This window comes from Diplotaxodon limnothrissa, linkage group LG7, assembly GCF_057381915.1.
Source record: "Diplotaxodon limnothrissa isolate DT_005_m linkage group LG7, D_limnothrissa_male_GT1.1, whole genome shotgun sequence".
NCBI classification, from domain to species: domain Eukaryota; kingdom Metazoa; phylum Chordata; class Actinopteri; order Cichliformes; family Cichlidae; genus Diplotaxodon; species Diplotaxodon limnothrissa.
The window spans coordinates 68210440-68232553 of NC_140602.1; the positions used below are offsets into that span (position 1 = coordinate 68210440).

At 43.6% G+C, this 22114-nt stretch overlaps 2 protein-coding genes across 3 annotated transcripts in view; one reads left to right on the forward strand and one right to left on the reverse strand.

Moving 5' to 3' along the window:
* The window catches only part of cmip (c-Maf inducing protein), a 50160-nt gene extending 31595 nt beyond the window's left edge, over nucleotides 1-18565 (forward strand). For both annotated transcript variants that reach the window (XM_085360196.1, XM_085360198.1), the window contains 17 exons: nucleotides 18-59; nucleotides 429-491; nucleotides 597-677; nucleotides 1611-1714; nucleotides 4387-4491; nucleotides 5499-5954; nucleotides 6050-6115; nucleotides 9530-9556; nucleotides 9650-9698; nucleotides 9816-9923; nucleotides 10020-10136; nucleotides 11166-11306; nucleotides 12674-12721; nucleotides 12813-12959; nucleotides 13063-13168; nucleotides 13260-13330; nucleotides 14593-18565. In XM_085360196.1, the coding sequence (XP_085216322.1) occupies nucleotides 18-59; nucleotides 429-491; nucleotides 597-677; nucleotides 1611-1714; nucleotides 4387-4491; nucleotides 5499-5954; nucleotides 6050-6115; nucleotides 9530-9556; nucleotides 9650-9698; nucleotides 9816-9923; nucleotides 10020-10136; nucleotides 11166-11306; nucleotides 12674-12721; nucleotides 12813-12959; nucleotides 13063-13168; nucleotides 13260-13330; nucleotides 14593-14646 (1785 nt within the window). In that variant the 3' untranslated portion in view covers nucleotides 14647-18565. The remainder of the gene's footprint in view (nucleotides 1-17; nucleotides 60-428; nucleotides 492-596; nucleotides 678-1610; nucleotides 1715-4386; nucleotides 4492-5498; nucleotides 5955-6049; nucleotides 6116-9529; nucleotides 9557-9649; nucleotides 9699-9815; nucleotides 9924-10019; nucleotides 10137-11165; nucleotides 11307-12673; nucleotides 12722-12812; nucleotides 12960-13062; nucleotides 13169-13259; nucleotides 13331-14592) is intronic.
* Nucleotides 18566-20119: 1554 nt separating this feature from the next.
* plcg2 (phospholipase C, gamma 2) overlaps nucleotides 20120-22114 on the reverse strand; it is a 48141-nt gene continuing 46146 nt past the window's right edge. Inside the window, exons 30-33 of the mRNA XM_085358803.1 lie at nucleotides 21649-21813; nucleotides 20801-20889; nucleotides 20552-20715; nucleotides 20120-20179 (exon numbers count right to left, since the gene is read on the reverse strand). Coding sequence (XP_085214929.1) covers nucleotides 20137-20179; nucleotides 20552-20715; nucleotides 20801-20889; nucleotides 21649-21813 — 461 coding nt within the window. The 3' untranslated portion in view covers nucleotides 20120-20136. The remainder of the gene's footprint in view (nucleotides 20180-20551; nucleotides 20716-20800; nucleotides 20890-21648; nucleotides 21814-22114) is intronic.

Here is a 22114-nt window from a genome sequence, read left to right on the forward strand (position 1 = left end):
GATTTTTTCCTTTGCAGAACTCAAACCTCAGTCCTCAGGATCATGAAAACATCATCGTGGTAAGTTTGCTGTCACTGTGCACTAAACTGATATTTAACAAGTTTACTAATCGTTAACAAGCTTCAGTTGCTTTGCTCGTTAGACTGAAGAATATAGATTGTCCCCGTGTCTCTCTTTATGCTAGATTTTTTTTATTTGTGTGTTTTCGACCGTGGCGGTCGATACCCACGCGGTGGTAACTGGGCAGAGCAGGGGGAGCTTGATGCTTAGGGAAATTGCAATGTTTGTGTAGCTCACCTGTGGCCTGTTTTCACACAGCTCCTTCACCTGACAGCATGCTGGCTCTGGGCCTGTGTAAATAAGAGATATGATATGGAAATAGTCACCTGTATGTGTGCGTTTGTGTGTGTACATGTGTGTTTGTGCAGGCCATCGCTCCTCTTCTGGAAAACAACCACCCTCCACCTGATCTGTGCGAGTTCTTCTGTAAGGTGAGCTCTTGTGCATCGGATGCTGAACACGTTTCTTCTGTCGTAAATATTGCAAATAATTAAAAGCGCTTCCTTGTTGACGCCCGTCGATCTCGTGTGTTGCAGCACTGTCGGGAGCGACCGCGGTCGAGCGTTGTGATCGAAGTGTTCACTCCTGTGGTTCAGAGAATCCTCAAACACAACATGGTGAGATCGGCTGAGTCCAGTACCGCTTTTCTGCACAGCGCCGTTTTTATCTTCTTCTTATTTTAGAATTCTTAAAGTAATTTTTTAGGAAGCAGAAGATTTTGCAAGACCAGTGATTCCCAGCAACGATAGATCTGCTGTAAAAATCTTTACTGGTTCCACGTAGCCCACCTCCCCTTTTGATGACTGTTTATTGCAGGCAGTTTTGTGTTTTTGGCTGCAAATGCCACATTCCTGTGGCGTCTTAACCCTGGGAGCTTTCTGTTAGCTGTTTGGTGCTGTGTTGTAATTTAACGTCGTATCACCCACCAGATCATCTGTGACCCATCTAAGGTTAGGGTTGGACTGTGTTTTGACGTCATGCTAAATTGGTAAATATTGAGAAATCCCTCAGAGACCGTTAGCTTTCAAATTAAGGGTTTCTGCAGAAGCATTTCCATGCAGGCAGAAATATATTTCAGACTTTGTAAATGTTAAAAGGTTAAAGTACTTTGTTCTCTGTGATTTTCTCTGTTTCCACTGGAAAAATCTGATCTCAGTGGATGACGACGCGCATTTTGCTCAATGAGAGAGTTTAAATCCGTCTGCTGTCTTCAGTTCTGTGAGAATTTAAAAAGCATGAATGAATGAATTGCCATGTAAAGTTCCCACAAGTGTCCATAAAGTCCTGTACAAGCCCTTGGTTCATGAGCAGCAACTTAATAGATAGAAATGGTGATTAAGTAGAAAGAGCACGAGAGATGTAATCAGTGTGAGTCTCATCTGTCAGTGGCTCTCATAGAGAAACCTAAATTCTAGTTGTCTTTAATAAACGTGTATGCAGTAGCTAATGAGAATAAGAAAAGTTTTTATTTCTGCATATCCTTTATTCATCATTCAATTTTGTATTTTGGATGATATATTCCTAACTCTGCTTTTGGCTGTTGCTGACAGGATTTCGGGAAGTGCCCTCGTCTGCGTCTCTTCACTCAGGAGTACATCCTGGCTCTTAATGAGCTCAACGGTGGAATGGAGGTGGTCAAGAAGTTTATTCACAGGTGAGCATGTGCTGCTATAAATCTGTAATCCGTGACTCAATAACTTCAGACTACAGCCTCTATTTAAAGATGCAGTGAGGTGGGATTTAATTGCTCTGGAGGCCACAGCTGTAGCTCGCGGTTAGGATGGCAGGATGTTTAAAAAGGGGGAAAAACGTTTTTGGGGCATTGCCTTCAATACTGGGTAAACATGCTGCGCAGACCAAAGCCAGACCAGTCTACTGGAAACCAGAAATAAGGCTACGGCGAGCCTGAGAGAGGCCGTGTGTTCAGCTGAGCTTTATTGAGATGAAAGTTTTAAGAAAAAGAGAAAAATGTTGCCAAACCATCAGATTGTAATTTGCCTGAACACTTGGACAGTTATTTATTTATTATTATTTATTTTATCAATAATATAACATCGAGTTTGATGACACTGAGTGTGTGTGAGGTGTGTGTTTCTTGTCCACTTGTCCTCGTGGTAGGAACTGGGCACCAACTCTACAAGCTCTTTGAAATCTCATAATAGACAATATAATAACACATAAGTAGCACATTAGTTTTTTATTTGAATGATTCACAATCCAAGAGGAAGTGAATATAATTTGAAGCCAAAGGCTGTTGGATAAAATGCAGCACACTGCAGATATTTCCCGTACGCAAGGAGGAACTGAATCTGTGTGAAAACCAAAGAGCGGTAGGCCAGCAGTTCAAAGTAACAGGCCAGCATGACCTTTCTCCTCACTGCGTGAGACAAGCCACTCACTTTTACCAACCTCTACACTTCCTGGAACTGCCGACTAGTATTTTGAGCCAAATCGGTAGCATTCCTGAGCTAACACCGTCATTGTCTTGTCCTTATCATCTCCAGCGTGACAGGTGTAGCCCGCTACACTCATAGTAGAATCACTAGCATTCCTAGCTATCCTTTACAGGTCACTAGTGACTGGCATTCCTAAAGAATTCAAGTATACAGTGTTTTGTTTAAGTGCAGGTGAGGCTGTACCCCCAGAAAGCTCGTACACAGTTACCATGTACAGGGAGTGCAGAATTATTAGGCGAATGAGTATTTTGTCCACATCATCCTCTTCATGCATGTTGTCTTACTCCAAGCTGTATAGGCTCGAAAGCCTACTACCAATTAAGCATATTAGGTGATGTGCATCTCTGTAATGAGAAGGGGTGTGGTCTAATGACATCAACACCCTATATCAGGTGTGCATAATTATTAGGCAACGTCCTTTCCTTTGGCAAAATGGGTCAAAAGAAGGACTTGACAGGCTCAGAAAAGTCAAAAATAGTGAGATATCTTGCAGAGGGATGCAGCAGTCTCAAAATTGCAAAGCTTCTGAAGCGTGATCATCGAACAATCAAGCGTTTCATTCAAAATAGTCAACAGGGTCGCAAGAAGCGTGTGGAAAAACCAAGGCGCAAAATAACTGCCCATGAACTGAGAAAAGTCAAGCGTGCAGCTGCCAAGATGCCACTTGCCACCAGTTTGGCCATATTTCAGAGCTGCAACATCACTGGAGTGCCCAAAAGCACAAGGTGTGCAATACTCAGAGACATGGCCAAGGTAAGAAAGGCTGAAAGACGACCACCACTGAACAAGACACACAAGCTGAAACGTCAAGACTGGGCCAAGAAATATCTCAAGACTGGTTTTTCTAAGGTTTTATGGACTGATGAAATGAGAGTGAGTCTTGATGGGCCAGATGGATGGGCCCGTGGCTGGATTGGTAAAGGGCAGAGAGCTCCAGTCCGACTCAGACGCCAGCAAGGTGGAGGTGGAGTACTGGTTTGGGCTGGTATCATCAAAGATGAGCTTGTGGGGCCTTTTCGGGTTGAGGATGGAGTCAAGCTCAACTCCCAGTCCTACTGCCAGTTTCTGGAAGACACCTTCTTCAAGCAGTGGTACAGGAAGAAGTCTGCATCCTTCAAGAAAAACATGATTTCCATGCAGGACAATGCTCCATCACACGCGTCCAAGTACTCCACAGCGTGGCTGGTAAGAAAGGGTATAAAAGAAGAAAAACTAATGACATGGCCTCCTTGTTCACCTGATCTGAACCCCATTGAGAACCTGTGGTTCATCATCAAATGTGAGATTTAAAGGAGGGAAAACAGTACACCTCTCTGAACAGTGTCTGGGAGGCTGTGGTTGCTGCTGCACGCAATGTTGATGGTGAACAGATCAAAACACTGACAGAATCCATGGATGGCAGGCTTTTGAGTGTCCTTGCAAAGAAAGGTGGCTATATTGGTCGCTGATTTGTTTTTGTTTTTGAATGTCAGAAATGTATATTTGTGAATGTGGAGATGTTATATTGGTTTCACTGGTAAAAATAAATCATTGAAATGGGTATATATTTGTTTTTTGTTAAGTTGCCTAATAATTATGCACAGTAATAGTCACCTGCACACACAGATATCCCCCTAAAATAGCTAAAACTACAAACAAACTAAAAACTACTTCCAAAAACATTCAGCTTTGATATTAATGAGTTTTTTTGGTTCATTGAGAACATGGTTGTTGTTCAATAATAAAATTATTCCTCAAAAATACAACTTGCCTAATAATTCTGCACTCCCTGTAGTCCTCTAGCATCAGCTTAGAGGACGAGTATCGTTAGACTCACACTGGATTTAGATAAGTTGCAAGTCGTCCTCTGACCTGCACGTTTGCTTTGCAGCATGCACGGGCCCACAGGCCAGTGCCCTCACCCACGTGTCCTGCCAAACCTGGTGGCAGTGTGTCTGGCTGCCATTTATTCCTGTTATGAGGAGTTCATCAACAGGTCAGTCACGCCCATATCCACACGCAAACAGTATCTGCTTCTTCTTCTGCTTCTTGTCTTTTCCCTGAACTCATTTAATAAACGCTTACTCGTCTTACCACCTTCACATTCGTCCTTCTCTTCTTTCCAACTCTCACTCAGCCTGTACGCTTGTTGTTGCATCATCTCAGAGTTTTCATTTTGCACTTTTTATACTAGAGAAAGCTCACTGCACAGCATTCATCGAGAGTATTTACACCATTGCTTCTAAGGCTCCTTTTTGCTGCTGTTCCGGCAGAAGGGTTATTCTGTTGTTTGCCTTCACGTTGTCATTGATTAGACAAACACATGACTGGTAATTTCCCACATCTTGTAGGACTAATATGAAGGAAACGATACAAACACCAATTTGCAGATGTTACCAGGAAAGCAGACGGTAACTGTTTCGATCATCAGACCACATTATGCCATTTATAGCCCTAAACTAATCTGCAATGTTCCAGAGTGCCACAGAAATACATGAGCAATTATATACAAAAGAATAAATGGAAAGTAATTAAATACATAAGCTGATTATGTTTATTAAGAAGAATAACCTGAGGTTTGTTGGGTTCTTGCAGGACTATTCACAGTTTCCAGTTTTGCTTCTTATTAAATGCAGCTCAGTGCTTGTGGATGCTGTGGCATCAGCCATTGGTGTGTGGATTTAACATTCAACATCAGCATTTTGGACTTGGTTTTTATTTATTTTAGAACTATTTTTTTGAAATGTGTCTTTCTGGTGTTTCCCATCTGGACTCTTTGGTGGTTTGACGGGCCCTCTCAGCTCATTATCACCATCCCTTTAGCGCTGTTCACCCCAGAGAGGAGCCACTTTTTCCAAAGCACTAACCCACGAAGGAGCTGTCACTCCAGGAAACATCGCTTCTGCCTCCAGCTGCACCTCACCTGCGTCTCTCATCTGCGCTTACGCTTTTTCATGCACGCTCTCCAGCATGACCGATGTTTTCCTCTCTTGCTCGTTGCAGTCGGGACAACTCCCCCAGCCTGAAGGAAATCCGAAACGGCTGTCAACAGCAGAACGACCGCAAACCCCCGATGCCGCTACGCCTGCTGCGGCCCGAACCCCCAACGCCACCTCCTGCCACCATCCTACCGCTCTCTACCACCCCCAGTCCTCCTCAGCCACCTCCCCCAGCCCCCACTAACCCCGTGGCTCCAACCATCCCCATCTCCTCTCCGACGTCCTCCCTGCCGCTCTCTCCTCCTCCCTCCGTCGTCAACTCCAGCGAGATCCTGGTGGAGCTAGAGCGGAACAACAATTCGGCAAACACCAAGCGGAAGGGCGGGCCGACGAGGGGCGACAGCGAACCCAACCTTATCGACTGTCTGCTGGTCAGCCCGGCCGTCAACACGCTCTCCATCCAGCTGCCGGCGCAGGCTGACCGAGTGCTGGGCTGCTTCGCTCTCATCCTCAAGATGCTGTGAGTTAATGCGTCAGTGCTGTAGCACGCCAAAACCATTTTTCTCCGGGTTGACAGGGTGACACTGACTCTGTGTTCTTGCTTTGTGACTGTAGGTCAGACTATGACGACTGGAGACCTGCTCTGGCCAGCCTGCTGCAGCCCATCCCCTTCCCTAAAGAGTGAGTGTTCATCATAGATAATGTAGCATATGTTGCACGCTGCAAATATAATAGGATATGCAAATTTAAAAAAACCAGATAAATCCACCATGATGTCACCCAATGGCTTGAGCAGGCTCCATTCATAAACACACAGACACATATTAGCTGAGTGGGGCTAAATGACAGACTAATAAAAAGGAATTTAACTTCTTTTATGTGTGGAATTAGCGATGGTAAGACAGCGTAGACAGTGAAGACTACACTTCCACATTTCAGCAGATTAAAGCAACTTTAGTATCCAGTTTGATGAAAACACCCACCATCACTTTGCCTTCAGACACCAAACCTTTTCGTACCAGAGCATTCATTTTTCCTCTGTTTTCACATATTCACATTTACTCACTCATCCAGTCATTCATCTTAATCTGAATGACCAAGAAAAAAAGGACAGAACTCGGATTTGGAGAAAAATCTCCAAAAAACGTCTTTTTCTTATTAAAAATGTGTCGAACTATCAAAAAGTATTGTATGAGTTAGAATGCTGGATAATATCATTTATGTTATTAATGATGAAAGACCAAAAAGCACCTTGTGTTCATTGAGGCCACTGAACCTGCGGTCCCCAACCTTATTTGTGCCACGGATAAATACAACAAAATAAAACGATACGACCGAGACAAACTGTGGGATTTTGTAAATATAATAATAAAAGTGAATTCACTGTGTAATTGTGTAACTTTATTAGCAGCGTCCTCCTGAAAATGCGCCAACGACATTCAGAGTAACATCCTCCTCTCTGGTCGCTATGGTAACGCGTAAATATTTCTTTCAAAATAAGACGCGCAGCTACAACAGGGGAAAGAGCCAGGCAAAGCGAGTTAACGATAAAAACGCTGAAAACCATAAATTTCACACCGGAGCCTCAACTCTCGCGGCCCGGTACCAAACGACTCATAGACCGGCCCGGGCAGTGGCCCGGGGGTTGGGGACCGCTGCACTACACAGAGCACTGGGGACTGCTCCAAACAGCAGAGAATTTGGGGTTCCTGCTGTGGGAACGTCAATTAAAACCAAACGTGTGCCTCTGGGGCTGAACAGTGAAGCTGTGCGGAAGCCCAACAAAAACTGCAGTTCCTGTTGTGGCCACTTGAGCCTGGTTCCAAAAACAAGCCAGTCCCCACAGACGCGCTGTCGCTGTCTCTCAGGGTGTGCACATATTTCTGATGAGGACCCGTGGGGGTGTCACTGCTGACGTGGTGAGGTACATTACCGTGCTTCCCAAAGGATCGCAGACTAGGGTGGGGGGCGGATTCCTACCCCCAGCGAGCCCGCTGTTGTTAGGCATAAGTAGCCCAGAGCTGTCTTTGTAATTGGCTGCCTGATCCCGAGCTTCATTAATGGCAACTAGACAACAACTTGTTGTTTCGTTAACTGGGGAACCCACCTGCGCCACTGTTACCTGGCTGATGTCTTCAGGCGTCATTAGGAAAAGCAACAATATTCCCCAGAACCCTTTAGCTTTGGACAGAGTGAGTCATCTCGTACAAAGTGAGAAGCATATGCATGCAGAGGACTAATTAACACATGACAAGTTGTTATTCACACGTTAATGATTCCATAATTATCATCCCATACTACATGAATAATGCCACGAACAAAGAGGGTTTTTTAATAGCTATATGAAGTCTTTTTAAATAATACTTTTAAATGATATTTGAACTGCTTCACTGTGGGATCTTCTTGCTGTGTTTTCAGTCGTGCTCCCACCGTTTCAAAACGTCTGGAAACACCGCGGTCTGCCAGCCAAAGCTTCTGTGATAGACAAACGAAGCAACGGAAGCTGTTTGGTTAACCGGTGACGCTTCTTTCCACTCGACACTTTTCAGTGACCAGCATCGAAATTCTTTACTGCTAGCCAAAACATGTTTTGTGAGGTCACAGCAACCTTTATCTTTGACCGCCAAGATCTAATCGTTCATCCTTGAGCCAAGTGAATGTTTGTGGCAGTCTGGCAGTCACAGACATGACTTAGATGAGAACGAAACATTCTCTGTGAAATCTGTTGAATAAGGTGGAAACGGGATGTTTTATGCTGTAAAAACTAACAAATATGTAAACACGAGCTTTCGGTGCATTCCATGTTATTGTGCACCAGCTAATTATAGTCATGGCTATAAGAAAAGACTGTCAGTTGTAAGGATTTATGTATCAGGACATCAGATGCACTTGATTAAGGCTCCATTAAAGCAGAGGCATCGGCAGTTTGCAGTTCTGGAGCAGTCAGGTGTGTGTTAACGTAACGCCAAGGAAGAAAGACATCATCTTAGAGGAGCAACAGTTGCTGTGCATCAATCTCAGAAAGGTTATAAGGCCGTTTCCAAACAATCTGTAATCCATTGTTGTACAGTGAGAAAGATTCATGACAAAAAATCCAAGGCAATCTTCAAAGGCTTAGATAAAAGGTTAAAATACAGTTAATTGAATAAGTCGGGCTTCTTTGGAAGGCCTGCAGGAGAACGCCTCTTCTCTCTGAAGAACATGGCAGCATAGCTCAGGCTTGCAAAGCTACATTGCAGAAAATGATTACATTACTACATTACTAAAGCATTTGAATTAGATTTTGTTTAATACATGCTGGCACAGTGTAACATGTCAGGTTTTCTTGGATGTACTTTCCTAATTTTAAGACCCGTTAAGGATTAGATCATTTATTAAGTGTCGATATGTAAAAATCTTCCAATAGAAAGTTTGTGCTTTCTTTTTACTGTGCTTGTATATTTACAGTGACGCACTGATGAGCACCAACATGGTTTTTCCTAGAAAAATGGCCCTCCGTGTCTTCCCTGTACTTTCCACCCATGGTTGCATTGTTATGACAACAGTGGGGGGGACGTTCAGTAGCATTGCTCCATCTTTTACAGATGGTCTCTGGTTGTCATTGGCTCCTCACAAGAATCTGATCCACTCTGCAGATCAGAACCTGTGGCATATTTTTATAGAGGAAACGAGTGCGAAGTACACACAGAGTCAAGTAATTCATTCATGACTTTCTGTGCAGTTGTGCATTGTAACAAAAATGCACAGTTGTCCCAGAATCCCTGGATTCATCTCCCAGCTCACCAGGGTGTCTCGGCACGCAATTTGGGAATCGCTGATAACAAACAGTTCATAGAAGTCATGCGTACAAGTGCAGGGAAAGTCCTAATGAGCTCTGCACTCCCTCTGCATGTGGACCGTATCCACCAACACAAAGTAACACCATGCCTCTGTGTCAGCAGCTTTACATCACCGTTAGAGAAAGCGCAGACGTGATGTCAGCTTCCAGAAAGGCACGGATGTGCCATAAAGATCAGCTCTGAGTCACGCTGCATGTAAAAATGCGTTCCTGTATTTAAGGCTGTAACACCTCACATATCTCTGTCTTCTCTGCAGGGCTCTTGCACATGCCAAATTCACAAAGTAAGTAACCGAGACGTGCTCCTGATAAATGAGGTGAACTCGAGCTTTCAAACAAACTGACCTTTGTGTCTTGATATTTCTGTCTCTAAACAGGGAGCTGAAATATGTCATTCAGAGGTTTGCAGAGGACCCTCGGCAGGAGGTGTGTGTGTGTGTGTGTGTGTGTGTGTGTGTGTGTGTGTGTGTGTGTGTGTGTGTTCAGGTTGATCTCTGCTTTAAGCCTAAGAAAGGAGAGTCACCCTGTATGTGTGCTTTCCAGGTCCACTCCTGCCTGCTCAGCGTGCGTTCAGGGAAAGATGGCTGGTTCCAGCTCTACAGTCCAGGAGGCGTGGCCTGTGATGACGACGGAGAGCTCTTTGCCAGTATGGTGAGTGTATGAACACACATGCACACACGTAAGCATCGACACAGTCATGCTGAACTGTAACGTGACCCACCTCCTGCTCTTCCTTCTATCCTCCAGGTTCATATCCTGATGGGCTCCTGCTATAAGACCAAGAAGTTCCTCCTCTCTCTGGCTGAAAATAAGCTGGGCCCCTGCATGCTGCTGGCCCTCCGTGGAAACCAAACCATGGTGGAGGTGGATGATCTTTCTACCTTATAACCATGAATTATGTCCTGCTCTCCTAAATATATACACATTTTGCAGTTGTGTGTCTTTTTGTGGATTCTTTGGGTCACTGTGGGGTGTTTCTACACTGCTCCGTGGTTGTTTTTATTCTAACCTTTTTGGTCTTATCGCATCACATCTCTGTAATTTATCACTTTCTGGTTGTACGTTTTCACATTTTGGTCATCCTGCTCATGTGGTGGACACTTTTGACCACATTTCTGAGGCCATTTTTTATCTCTTTGTTTTTGTTTGTGGTCATTTAGTGTCACCGCAGTAGTTTGTGTACAGATTTTATTTTAGTCTTTATCACTTTATAGATTTTCTGCATCACATTTGGTTTGTTGCTCCTCAGCCTCACTTTCCGGTCGTTTCCTCACTCTAGTAACTTTTTTTTTGGCCACACTGTGGCCATATCTGTCTCACTTTTAAGTCACTTTACCTCTTTATGTGGATGTTTCCAGTCTCGTTTTAATCATTTCTTCTTTTAAAATTAGTATTTATTGCTATATTGTCTTGTTTTTGTTCATTTCTCCACATCTCGCTTTCTGATCATTTCATTATTTTGGACATTTTGACTCTTTGCGGTTGTTTTGCATGGCATTTTGGTCATTTTATTCTCACCTTAGTCTCTGTTTAGTCCACCCATGTGCAGTTTGGGAGTTTATTATTACTATCTGGCATGGCTGTAGCTCAGGAGGTAGTTTAGGTCATTGACTAATTGGTGGTTCGATCACTGGCTGCTCCAGTCCGCATGCCAAAGTATCCTTGGACAACATGCTGGATGCCAAGCTGCTCTAAAAGGATTAATTGGAGGGTGAATGTGAGTCTTAGACATAGAAAAAAGTACTTGTGTGAATTTGTGAATGAGTCAGGTTGAGGTGATTAAGAGTAGAAAATCCATTTACCAACACTGGGCTGCACTACGTGTTGGTTTCATCGCATGTTCTGGTGTTTCAGTATATCAGCAGCTTTAACTTGTGCATGACATGTTTCCAGATCCTGTGTCTGATGCTGGAGTACAACATCATTGAAAATAAAGACACCCAGCTGCAGATCATCTCCACCCTGGAGAGCACCCAGGTGGGGCTCCGCATGTACGAGCAGCTCTGCGACCGACAGAGAGAGCTCAAAGAGCTGGTGAGTTCCAACTCCACCTCTCACTCCCATTATTTAGTAGGAGCGCCGAGGCCTGCAGCCGCTGCTGCCGGCGCACTGCTGCGGCGCACTGCTGCGGCGCACGGAAAAATAAAGTCACCAGCTTCTCATTACTGCAAATTCATGTGTCGTCAGTAACGCATGTGACCTGGCTGTAGATAATTGTCAGTCTGCAATTCTAACACACTGGTGATGGTTGTTGACAGTCTGAGAGGTCATGCACACATTAGGGACAAAAGGAAGACATAAGGTGCATTTACACGCATCCACATGTCAAATATTATGTGTATGAACACGTTTGGATATAAAATCCTGCCGTTTACTCTAAAAATCTTTGGAGGTTGTAGTTTTTTCCTTCCTTCAGAGCAGCAGCAGAGACGGGTGATGGAGAACCTGATGATAATAATAATGATAGCTAGAATCTGGAGAAAATACATGCATGTGAAACTGCCAGTGTGCTTACAATGTATGGTTGTCACACACTTTTCAAATTCACAGTAAAGTTTAGACTCTTGTACTCTTCTCCAATTATAAAAGTTTGTGTTTTTTAGTATATATTTGATATGAATGTCACTACATTTCCTGAGACGATTTACACAACGCACATTTTATATTTAAAAATCTGAAAAAGACGGCATGTTATGGAAGCAAAGCAGTCTAAATCTGTAAAATTAACAACTTTATATTAAAAAAAGCGTCTGCTTGTTACTGCTGCCATAGTTGTTAAAATAAGCGATAAAACAACACATTTATCTAATATTTGCTTAACATACGTCATTTACGCCGATATGTAGACTCCATTTATTTGCAATTCAAATAAACATGTCTATATTCCATAACTTATCTCGCCTCCTATTTAAAAGGCCTTCCCAGTAACCAGCTGTTTTCTTTATCACACCAATACAGCGGTACACCGTTATCTCTCAATAAACTCGAAATGCAGTGTTACATAATTGAATAAAATGGATGTAAGGAGAGTTTGTGAGTGAAGGAGAGAGAATAGAGCTAAAACAAAATGCCGTTTAAGATTAAAACGTAATAATCTGTCTCCCAATTGATGACGCAGAACTGAATTTCATCAGCAGGTCATTACTGTGCAGGCCAAAATCTTGCCCCAGAAACACCACGTTTATGTTTTGTAGGAGAATAAGTTTTTATCAGTGGTTCTAACTGAAGCAGGATGGGAAGCATTTTTAAAGCATCTTATTACTGAAATTAAACACGAGGTGATCATAGACGTGCCTCAGTGGGAAACGCCTGCAGCTGCTCACACGTGCCATCTACTGTTAGCAACGATTCCTGCAAGGCCTCAAGCTCAGACGCCATCTTTCTTTCTATTTTCTCCTCAGCAAAGAAAAGGAGGCCCTACCCGGCTGACTCTGCCCTCCAAGTCCACGGTGAGATCACACCGCTGACACAGACACCATCTTAGAAAAGAAGCAAAACTCTTGATTTGACTCTTACAATAACCTGTCATCACCTCTCTAGGATGCGGACCTGGCCCGCCTGCTCAGTTCAGGTTCTTTTGGGAACTTGGAGAACCTGAGCCTGGCTTTCACCAATGTCACCAGTGCCTGTGCTGAGCAGCTCATCAAGCTGCCTTCACTCAAACAGCTCAACCTCTGGTCCACACAGGTAAACGGACCCAACACAAACAGCTGCACAAGGAAATCATGACTGTCTATGAGTCTACAGATGCCTAACAGCTGCCCTTTCCTTGCTTTGTTCCATGCTTCAGTTTGGGGATGCAGGACTGAGGTTGTTATCCGAGCATCTGGCCTGCCTTCAGGTTCTGAACCTGTGTGAGACTCCCGTCACTGATGCTGGTCTCCTGGCGCTCAGTTGTAAGACATCTTGCATAGGAAGCATTTTTATGACACGGTGAATGTCCTTGATAGTGTGTGTGTCAACTCTAAGTGCAAATGTCTGTTTCAGCCATGAAGAGTCTGTGCAGTCTGAACATGAACAGCACCAAGCTCACAGCAGACACATACGAGGACCTCAAGGTAATTCAGTCAGTGTTAAAGGTTCTTTAAAGGTTCCTGCTGTTCTGTTTCTGTGTGGCACCTAATGCTAAATGAATGGAAAAAAGCACGCCTCGGGACCTTTATCGCTTTGAAGAGAGGTCTTATATCTGATGTCTACACAGATAAATTTTGAATGGACTGATAGATGCATATATATATTTTTTGTATTAATACAGTGAAAATAAATGGTTTTGACAAAGCCACCAACACCTAACCCCATGATGGCTAAACTGTGCTTAACTGACAGCTAAAGTCAATTTGATCATTTAACATTAAGCTGCACAATCCCTCGAGGCGGTCGAGGCAGTATCGTCACATAATAAAACTGAATCTGAGGAATATTTTGATTTTGATTCTTGGCTGAGCTTTTTAACCAGCTGCTTAAAGCTCTGCTTTTCCACTATGTAACTGCACCAGAAATTTCCATCCACTGTTTATTCTTCCTCTCACATGGAGTGCAGCTAGCGAGCAATAACAATGCTCGGAGGGGTCATTTGTTTACTTTTGGGCAGCACATCAGCAGCTGCTAGCATCTCCTCCTTGTGTGCCTTCATATCCTGGCTGTACTCAGCAGTGTGTTTTTGTCACCAGTGGTGAAACGAGTTGTTTTCACCTTTTAGTAGGAACAGTTTTCTTGCCAGTGATTGTGATGCCGTGAAGGGTGTTTAGGTAGCTTAGTGTTTACGTGGCTCTCGCTCTTAGACATGTCTGGGCTTGCGTTGTTGTTGTGCATGCTAAGGAGCTTAAACACAGCTTTGTCGATGTTGCTGGCTCACCTTTATCACTGGGACTAATGCTAAAATATTGACAAACAGTAGTTGTTAAAATAGTTGGTGTACTACTTCCTGTTTCCGTGTTTCACAGCTCTCTGAGCTCAGCTGCACTTATCGCCATTAAAGACTGCTCTCTGCTGGTGTTTTTCATGCAACACATCAGTGCATCTGCATCAGTTGTTTGGTGCTTTAGTTAGTTATTGTATGCCCTCCACTGAATCTTTAAGCACAGTTATGAATGAAATCCCTCCCTGAGCCTGGTTCTGCTGGAGGTTTCTTCCTGTTAAAAGGGAGTTTTTCCTTCCCACTGTTGTCAAGTGCTTGCTCATAGGAGGGTTGTTTGATTGTTGGGATTTTTTCTTTATTATTGGGCCTTTATCTTATAATTTAAAGCGCCTGTTTGAATTTGTTGCTGTTTAAATAAAACTGATCTCAACTGAAGTGTATATTGTTTGTGTTCCTCTCCAGGCCAAACTGCCTAACCTGAAGGATGTTGATGTTCGGTACACTGAAGCATGGTGATCGGCCAAGCTTTCAGCAGCCCCTTTACATGCCGAGACACACACAAGCACGATCACACACAAACTCACACATTACATCGACGCCATCATTACACCAGGAACCCTAACATCACCCGGCCTGAGGATCACCCCGTCTGATTAGACGCTTGCTATGAGGAGGAGCCGTCACCAGTTTCATCACCGATCCCACAAAGTGACACCGTCACCGGGAAGGAACTTTGTGAAACTCATCGCTCCTCTTACCTCGAAGGCCCTTGTTGTTTTTTTGTTTTTTTACAAACGACATCAGAGAACGAGAGGACCCGATGTACTGAAATACTGGAACCCTGCTCTCTCTGTCCTTACCCTTTGCCTCGTCCTTTCATACGTAGTCTCTCAGTTTTCATAATCACTCTTGTTTTTTTCCCTCTCTGCGTGTGCACCTCATAATGAAATCCAGAATCGAGGAAGGCTCCACCTCCCCGGAGCCTCTCGCTGGCGTTTGCCCCTCATGGAACGAAGGCCGGACGCAGCAGCTCGCCTTCCAGTTCGTCTTTGATCCGATCCACGATGTAGCTCTCCCGACGGACGCGGTCAACTGTTATCGAGTCCTCGCTCTCTCTTTGCTGTCAGTTTTCGGGATCAAATTCCGGCCTTTTCCAATCTTTCACTGGGAAAATGAGGTGCTACCTCAGAGAAAAGAAGACTGTGCCTACTCCTCATGTACAACTCGCGAAAAGGAGAAAAAGAAAACAAAAACGGTTTTTATCAACTTGAATTAACATATTTTTCCAGACATCTGTGCTTTCATATATTGTGTCTTTCTATAGAAAACATAAGGAGATGCCCACCTCCCTCCCCATCACCTCCCCAACGATGACATTTTGGGAGCTTTGCAGGAATGTCAAGGGTGATGGCAATATTTGGTCCTTTTTAAATTGCCTTCAGTGTGCGTGCTGAAGCTCTCCTGTTTCTATTTAATAGGACAGTTGTGTAGCAGTAGCTGGGTGGTCTGGGACTGACTGATATTTATAAGTTGTCTTTAAAACCTCTGACACATTGTCTTTCCTGGATTTCGTTGGGAGGTATCAAAGTACACAGCTTTTTGGGGTTTTTTGCATCGCATTATCCTAGAAGCCCTCGCAGGTCGCCGCCGCACATGGACGTCCATGTACCAAAGCCGCGGTGGCAAACTTCAGAGTGGACTTCTGAAATCGGACCTGTTTGAACCAGACCCATCACCAGCTGAGAGTTGTATATTTTCATATCCCCCTCTCGTTTTTGGTCCCCGCCGTGCAGGTGCTTTGGGATGCTTTTGAAGCAAAGAACTCGCCAAACGTCTTTCCTCTGCTTTGTTTTTTTTGAGGCAAACCTGAGCGTGGTGTCGCCCCCCTGATGCCGTTTGCCTCTCCGACCCCCTGTCCTGAGCGGAGGAGTTGCAGTGCCTCTAGCGGATGAGTCACTTGTCTTTTTACCTGTCCCACGACCTGTTTTGAATCACTCTGCTGTATTTATATTACGCCATATCACGTGGATGACATTTTTAGGCTAATTCTTATCAGAGGATGGGACAAAATTCTTGTACATATTCGATCACAATAAGGGACGAGTAATCGGGGAGGGTGGGGCACCTTCTATTTGCCTGTGTACATTCCCTCAAAGTGTTGCCTGTTTGTTGTGGCAGCGTTTCATACGATGTGGTAACTGCCCTGACACACTGCAAGTCTGTCAGGATCTATTCTCCCCGTGTGCGCGTGGTTTGGGCGGATTTGTCTTGGAAACTCAAGGCAAGCGCAACTGCATCCATCCATTTTATTTATTCGTGTCGACCTGGGCAACGCTCCAGATGCTTGTTGAATCAGAGGACAGGACGCCGTCCGCTACGAAGCGCTTTGTTTCCTATTTATTGGGTGCCACGACAGGTTTCTGTTTGGCCTGTAGGTGCGGTTTGTGTACGGCCATCTTCGGGTCTAGCTTTAGGACATCGTGCTCTTTTTCATATCCTGTATGATGTACATATGAGTGTATATAGTCGTCTCCTTCCTTTCTCTCTTTGAACCATTTTTGAATCCTCGCCCTTCTTCATCTCCTCTCTGTTTTTCTCTCAGCCTCCTTTTCTTCGGCAGGCTGTTGTTGCCTTCATCTTAATGTGTGTGGTTGTTTTTGTTTTGTTTTTCTTCTTTTCACACAAAGTGCTCTGTAATCTAAAAAAACTGTTTTCAATGTGTGTTATATTTTATGTTTCTCTCATTCGATCACTTTAATCAAACATTTGTTTCCGGTGTTTTTGTTGTTTAAGGTTTTTTGCACGTAAATGTTGCCGCGTCATCGAATATGTTTTTTCGTTATTTTGTAATTTTTGTTTTGTAAAAATACCATAAAGGGTTTGATCACTATCTCACCAGGCTGAGGACTGAAATGGAGAGATCCCATCCGGCTGTTTTGTGATTGGTCGTAGCCAGGATCTACCCACGAGCCTGCTGTTTGAGGCAGTTAAAGCTTTATTCATGTTGATTTTCTAAAACAGCCAATGACACTTGGCGCCTTTGGACTGAAGCCGAGATTTAATCATTTAAACGATGGCCATTTTTTATATCACGAGTCGTATCGTATGAGGATCACGCTGACTGTGGTCATATTAAATAAAGTTGGTGATTCCACACATCAGCGACCCGATGATTCAGTCTGATTTTACTGCAGTTGTTTTTATCCCCGATGGTTTTGAAGGATGAACGGTTTGACTCTATTTTAAGAGTGACATGAAGAATCCTGATACCAATATCACGTTTATCTGGTTGACGTGAAGCCACAGCCATCGGCTGCTTAGCTCAGCGTATCAGGAGAAATGGTTACCTTGACTTTATCGAAAGGTAAAATAGTCCTTCCAGTACAGAGTTTCAGATAATGAGGTATGTGCGAGTAATCCACGAGTTTCTTTTTTCTGGTCTAGGGTCTTTATGATGTCATGCTGGAGGAGGGAGGAGCTAAAACAGACTAGAAGGGTTTTCTCGCACTGCTTCCAAGGCACACAAAGGGCGGGGGAAGAAGTCTAAATGGATCAGAACTCCAGCTACGCTATTATTTTAAACATCCTTGTTGCTAGACCAGTGTGCTTGTGGCCTTTATGGGGGTTTTTACAGGGTGTATGACTAATGCCATTAAAATAAGAAAGCAGAAAAACAAACATCACCTGGTGGTCTCCAGGTTGTGATGCAGCTTTTAGGCTACAAGCAACCTGCAACACAACACTGAGCTTCAGTGCAGCGTAGCATCGTTTTCCTCCAGAGACTGTACTAGTAGGGAAACTGGCTGAGGTAACGAGCTTGGCTGTAGCTTCACCCTTAATCCCAGAGGTAATTCATCAAACTTGGCATGAAAGCAGATGAGCCCATTTCCCACAGTGGGCTGTTTTGGGCCACGCTGACTTGTCCAAACTGTGAGCCTGGGGTCCAGCATGTTGAGATGATTATGTTTCTCTCTCTCTTTTTTTTTTTTTAAGTGTTACTATAGAACGTGCTGGTTGAAAAGTACCGTCTCTCCTGTTCGGCCATGTCTCCTGTTTCCTGTGGAGCTCACTGAGCTTTCCTCCCCGTTCATCTGTCACCTTTTTTAAATAAGAAAAACATTTTTTTGTAAAGTTTCTACCACACCTGCGTCATGTACAGCTGTGCTCGAGTCTTAACCATTGTTATGGAAGGAACAGGGTCAGACAAACCTGACAGACTGAAAAAATGCAACTACTTCAACTTTATTTCCCATTCCTTGTAGTAAAATCATTTTGTTGGCAGCTGGAAAAGGGGCGCCCATCATGTTTCTCTCTCTTTTTCAGTCTTTCGGTCGCATTGATCTGCTTCTCCTGCCGAGTTGTTATTATTATTATTGCTGCTGCTGCTGCTCTGTGGCTGTTGTAATAAAAATACAAAAGATCTTCAACAGGAAAATAACAACTATGATGTGAAATAATTTCAATCAAAAATAAATTGTCTGTGAATATGTTATCAACCGGGTGTGTTTTTTCTTTTCTTCATGTTATTATATCAGTGTAATGGGGGAAAAACATGAAGCTTTAGCTGTTAGTGAGAAAACAGAAGAAACACAAATGGTTTTGCAGGTGGACACGTTTCCCTCATCTTTTTGGACAGTTTCTTCTCATTTAGCTGGAGTCAGAGTCACTGCTGCTTGCATGAGATGATACCTGGACGCCACAGGTTTGCCAGAAGGCCATTTATTCTTCTCTGGTATATCTCTTCAGCCTTTTTCTCAGCGCTTGCAGCCTTTGTTTGGTAGCATCTAGAGCCTGTGTTATGGACAGCTTGCTGTACCTCATTTTGACACCCTTCTGCAACTCGCATCAACATCTTTCCAGCCTTTGTCTTCCTCTGCTTGCATCCTTGATCTTATACCCAAGTGGTTGTAGAGCAGTAGTGGTTTCAGTGATGCTGGTAGTGGAGATGGAGCACAGGGCAGTGTTGCAAACATCTCCTGTGTTGAGACGAGCTGGGGACTCGTTCTCTGTCTCGAGTCCAGCCACACGCTTCATGCTCAGTAGATGCATCTGTCATTGGTTTAGCTGCACTGCTCTTGTCTACCAGGGTTACAGGCTCATTACTTCCATATTTCTCCATGCTGTACTTCAGCCTATGAGTCTTCAGAGAAGCTGGAGATCCACAGGCTGAAGTATATTCCTTTATGGAATATGTTTTGTTAAAAATTGTAAGTGAGCAAACTTACAGGTAATTATTTCCCCAGTGTTTGATGGAGGACTTGCTCTTTTGTTCGAGGCCTCTCTACGCTCCTCACTTCAAGCGTTTGGCCTACTGCTGTCCCTGCAGCCTACTTTAAAATGCGGTGGAGCAGAAAACAATGCAATAAATACAGATAAAGAATGTCGTTCACCAAGCATACTTTATTGACTCGATTCATGAGGAAGTCAGAGGAATTCTGGGACAGCTATAACCACAATCTGCCTTCATATTAAATAGAGGAAACACTCACTGCATGAGATTACAGATCGGATTTCCATATCAAACAAACATTGAAGAAAAACGTCACACTGGTGAAACTGCACAGCAAAAAAACACAAAAAAACCACATTCAAAATGACTAAAATGAATTAAACACAAGCTCCCTGGCAGCAGAACAGCCACTGCAGTGAAATCGTCATTATTTCAGACTCCGCTCTTTAATGAAAAATAAATACCATCAGTGTAACACGATGCAGTTTGATAACAGACTGAATGCAAACATATCAAGCACAACGCTGGCTACTTGGACCGTTGTAACGGCCTCTTACATTTCCTCCAGCAATTCCATATTTCAAAAACTCCAAAACGTTAGGAACAATTTTTTTCCAATCTTAAATAAATAGAAAACCATTCGGGATACTGGAATGTTGCCATCTTCGGTGGAAAGATGGCAAAAAAAAAAAAGCTCTTCCAGATCACAGCTCCCATAGCAAACATTGATACTAGATTTGAAGCCTGCTGCTCACACAGGTTAGACAAATGAGTCCTCAGGAGTAAAATTTACTGTTGTTTATCTTCTTTTCTTTTGACCTGGAGAGAAAGACGGACAGATTGAGAGCAGAGAGTAACAAGTATCACAAATTAGTTGTCATATATTACAGTATATGTACATATTGCAGTATGCACCATGAAATGCAAATTAGATAATCCACCAAAAAGCTGTTTTATGGATGGAATTTCCTAATCAGTTTATTCTGAGCTCGCCACTGAAATTTGGAAGCTGTGGCAGCCTAAGGACCTCAACTGAAGTGAAGTGAATAGGCGGGATGTTAGCAGCAGCAAAATCAACCAAAATATCACTAAGCTTGGCAAAAGACCCGAAGACGACAGCAGCGGACGAACGGGGTCCTTTCCGTGAATAGACTGTCGCTGCTAGAGTATTCCTGCACTTTTCAGACTTACCTTGGATTTTCACCAGTGCTGCCCTTCCTCATGAGGTTGTTGGTGGGCTGAGCCAGGGAGGATCGCTGAAGGTTGCTGTGTGTGTCGTACAGGAAGGGTTCGCCCAGCTCTGCCTGCTTCTTCTTCAGCTGGCTGGAAGACGAGTACAGCTCCTCCTCCGCTTTCTGAACGATACGTGCCGAGTCAGCAGATCACAGAAATCCCGCCACAGTGACATAAACGTCGATGCGCTCCTGGTGCGTTACTCACCCCGGCCTGCTGCACACTGATGTAGACCAGAAGAGAAGCTAGCTCCAAGTCTTCACTGTAGCCGTTCTTTAGAGGGACAGAGCGGTAACCTGTGGAAGCAAACCCAAAACAGTTCATTTCCTTCATTTATTCACATCACCTTGATTTGTGTTATAACCTGATTCATTCGTGTTCATTTCGACTTTTAAAATCACTTTTAAAAATTACATTTTTTTTAATCTTAAGCAGTAACGATGGACCTAGTTTAGTTTTTACAGAAATACAAAAAAACCGTTGTTTTCAACGTGACTGTGTGAGTTGTGTTCCCTCTAAACTTAAAAAGTCTTAAAATGAGTCACAACCTAATTTCACTTCCAAATGAGGTCACTTCAGTGTGTGGTGTCAGTCTTTTGTGGAATTTCAAAATACTAAAGCCTGCTAAAATTAGATATTAAAGCTGCGTCACACTCAGAGTGGAAACTCCCCGATTACGAAGAATCTAAAAGTTTACATTAAAGTTTGGCCAGGATACAAGAGACATGAGCTAGCCACTGTCTAACATTACTTAAATATCAAATGATTCAGGATTGTTTCACCTCTTTCATTATTTATAATTTGAGACGTGGAGTGTCTCTTCTTATTAAAATATGAGCCCCATACAAAAAGTTAATACAGCAAAAGCGAGCACACCTGTGAGAAAACTGGTGAACGAGGAAATTAACTTGAGCTCCACATGATATAGTTCTCAGGTGAAAGTATTCTCAGTGTGCATTAAATCTTGCTTCTAAGTAACATTCAGTTCATGCAATAATGATAACGAGCACTACCTGAGAGTGACGGTAACAGAAGCTGCGTGTATGAATTCCCACCTGAGCGAAGGCCTTTCACAGGAAACGTGGCCTGAGCTAGAAAGTTGGGGTCTGAGAACATGTCCTCCTCGTTGACGATGAAGCGCAGGAAGGTGAGTTCAGGCTCATACACACTCAAGATTATGCGCTCTGAGCCTTTCCACACTGGGTTCAGACCATTGTCACCTGCAGGGGGCAGAAACATGCAAAGACTTAACCTGTGAAGCCTCAAGTCCCCATTAAATTAAAAGTCCCCAGAACCTCAAGCTGAAAAGAATAAAAGTTCCCGCAGAATTGCAGCTAAGGCCGAAGCTGCTCGAGCTCTGACTATTTTAAGGTTTTTCATTATTATTATTATTATTATATTTTGTGATGGACGACTTCTCCCGGGTCGTCCCGCCTTTTGCCCTGTGAGAGGTGGGACAGGCTCCAGCCCCCCACGTCCCACAATTTTTCCACTGTGAGATCGAAAGCCCCACAAAGACGA